The sequence below is a fragment of the Ciconia boyciana genome, chromosome 5, assembly GCF_034638445.1.
Source record: "Ciconia boyciana chromosome 5, ASM3463844v1, whole genome shotgun sequence".
Taxonomy (NCBI): Eukaryota; Metazoa; Chordata; class Aves; order Ciconiiformes; family Ciconiidae; genus Ciconia; species Ciconia boyciana.
The window spans coordinates 83,470,023-83,472,871 of NC_132938.1; the positions used below are offsets into that span (position 1 = coordinate 83,470,023).

At 55.2% G+C, this 2,849-nt stretch overlaps 1 protein-coding gene across 1 annotated transcript; it reads left to right on the plus strand.

The window, feature by feature from the left end:
- The first annotated feature begins 684 nt into the window (after positions 1-684).
- UTP3 (UTP3 small subunit processome component) lies at positions 685-2,537 on the plus strand. The gene has a single exon (XM_072862787.1). It carries the CDS (start codon positions 849-851, stop codon positions 2,472-2,474), a length of 1,626 nt encoding a protein of 541 aa, XP_072718888.1. The 5' UTR covers positions 685-848; the 3' UTR covers positions 2,475-2,537.
- Positions 2,538-2,849: the final 312 nt, after the last annotated feature.

A 2,849-nucleotide genomic window follows, 5' to 3' on the forward strand; every position in this document is an offset into this window, starting at 1 on the left:
GGTTCCTGCCCAGAGATGCCTGTATCCCTGCAAAGATGCAATTTGGTGAAGGGAAAGACTCAGGAGAGTTAATGTATGTACCTCAGATGTGTCCAGGGAGGTTTTCAAATACTTCTGTTCCTCTCTGAAACTTTGCTCTGGTTGTAGGGAACTGAGTAATGAGAAGTTTCAGTTACCACGGGGACAGATGTCAGGTGTGCTTTCTGTCTTGCCTTTTTTTTAGCTCTCGTTGTTGTAAGATTACTATACAGACAGCAGTTGTACGTGGCTGTGCTTTTAATTGAAGAAAAACCCCCGAGGAGGAAAAAAGGCACTCTTTTCTTTCTACGTGGCAGCATCCATTGCCGATACCTGCCACGATCGAAAAAACCCCTTCCTTAGTAGCTGCCCACGTCTCGCAGCTCCTCACGGGCCTGTGTTACTCCATCAGCAATCTCACAGCAGAACTAAATTCAGCCGTGCCCCAGACCTGGAGGGCTTTCACAGATAAATCAGATCCTTAACCGAAAGGGCTCAGATTTGAACTTGCAGCCACATCCAAACGGTATCTTTGTGGGACACTGCCAGAGCACCCAAACCTCTGCCGGGAGCGCTTTCCCGGGGACGGCGAAGGCGTGTGGAGGGAGGGGCGCAGCCCGTCCCGCCATTTCCCTGCCTCCCCCTGCCCAGGCGGGGCCGGCTCCGAGGTACGGCCGGCCCGCCGCGCCGCGGGCCACCTCCCGGCCGCCTCCTGCAGGCAGGCCCGGCCCCGGGGCGGGCACGGCTGGAAGGGGAGCCGGGGGAAGCGGAAGGGACGCGGCGGCGGAAGCGGAAGAAGCGCGGCGGAAGAGCCCGAGCGGAGCCGAGCCATGAGGACCCGCCGCGGCACCGTCCTGCGGCGGCCGGCCGAGCCCGCCGAGGCGGAGGATGGCGGGGAGGAGGCGCCCGGCGGCCGGGCGGGCCCCGAGGCGCTGGCGGAGGAGATGGAGGACTTCCATGAGGCGCAGTTCCAGGCGGTGATGGCGGCCCTGGAGAGCGGGGAGGAGGCCGGGGACAGCGAGGAGGAGGAGGAGGAGGAAGTGCTGGGGCTGCAGCTGCCTGAGGAGGACAGCGAGGAGGAGGAGGAGGAGGAAGAGGATGGACACGGTGAGGAGGAAGAAGAGGAGGAGGTACAGGGGCTTGATCTTTACGTGGACCACAGCGCAGAAGAGGATGGAGAAGGTGAGCAGGATGAGGATGCAGAAAGTGAGCAGGAGGATAGAGAAGGTGAGGAGGAAGATGGAGAAGGTGAAGAGGAGGAGGAAGGTGAGGTTGAAGATGAGGACGGGGATCTGTCCATGGAAAGTGACTTGGAGGAGCACCATCAGGACACCAAGCTCCCCCACGAGCTCTCCTGGGGCCAACGCAAGCAGCTCTACTATGACACGGACTACGGGAGCGATGCCCAGGCCAAGGGCAAGCGCAGCCAGCAAGAAGTCGATGCTGAGGAGGAGGAAGAGGAGCAGGAAGCTCAAGTCATCCAGAGGCGGTTGGTGCAAGACTTGGGGGAAGATGACTATGGGCTGGATGTGATCCAGGGCTATCTGGCTGAGCAGCAGAAAACCCACGACAGCAAGGGGCAGAAGATTGACAAGGATTTGCAGGCCCTGTCCAAGAAGGAGCAGCTGAAGCTACTGAAGCAGGAGTCCCCTGAGCTCCTGCAGCTGATTGAGGACTTTGAAGTCAAGCTAATGGAGCTCAAGGACGAGCTGCACCCCCTGCTACAAATGGTCAAAAACGGCACTATCCCGCAAGGGAAAGGCAGTCGCTATTTGCAGACCAAGTATCACCTCTACCTGAATTACTGTGCCAATATCAGTTTCTATTTGGTTTTGAAGTCTAAGAGGATGCCGGTTCATAGTCACCCCATTATTGAACGGCTGGTTGCTTATAGAAATATAATCAATGACCTAGCTGTTATAGATCAAAAGTTATCCTCACAAGTTCGTATGCTTTTGAAAAACTACTATGATAAGAAGGAGGATAAATTACGGAAGGAGAAGAAGTTTGCGGTGTTTCTCCCACTGGACGTTAAGAAAAACAAACCAAAACGTGCTCCTGCGCTTGCGAATGGCCGGGCTACTGCTGATGAACTGTCAGATGAGTCGGACCTGGATGAAGAGGCTGCCCTAAAATACTATAAGATGATGGAGGAGAAGTTGAAACTCAAGAGGAAGAGAACTGACCAAGACACGCTTGAAGAAGAAGCGGTGGTGGAAGGAGAGGATCCCGATAAAAAGAGAGGTGTGACCTATCAGATGATCAAGAACAAAGGCCTCACGCCCAGAAGGAAGAAGATCGATCGCAACCCCAGGGTCAAGCATCGGGAGAAGTTTCGGCGAGCCAAGATTCGCCGCAAGGGCCAGGTCCGGGAAGTTCGGAGGGAATTGCACAGATATGCTGGGGAACTGTCCGGCATTCGTGCCGGAGTTAAGAAAAGCAGGAAGCTTCAATGATACTTCTTTTTCTCTGTTTCTGAGAGCTGCGAGTAGCACTACTGAATCCAATAAAAATTTTATAAAGGCTGTTGTGGTTTTTATCCTTAAGAAAACTGGGGGTGGGGTGCTATTTGTTCTTTTCTGGAGGATGCTTTTCAGAAGGTGCCACCTCTGAAAGTAGCACAGGGCCCTTTCCTCACCCGGCCTGTGTGCTCAGGTGTTTTCCTCTGTTGCGATGCTGTCGTCTTTCCGTACTGCGAATGCTAGCCTTGAGAGGCGAGCCAGGGGAATGAAATGGGCCGTGTGGGACTGATGGGGAGATTGGGGTTGGATGGAGGGACCCCCCGAGGGTCGTGAGGATGGGATTCGTGCGGCTCTCGCTGCCTTCTCCTC

Coding starts and splice junctions, on each gene's coding strand:
- UTP3 (XM_072862787.1), top strand. CDS start 849: ATGAGGACCCGCCGCGGCACCGTCCTGCGGCGGCCGGCCGAGCCCGCC.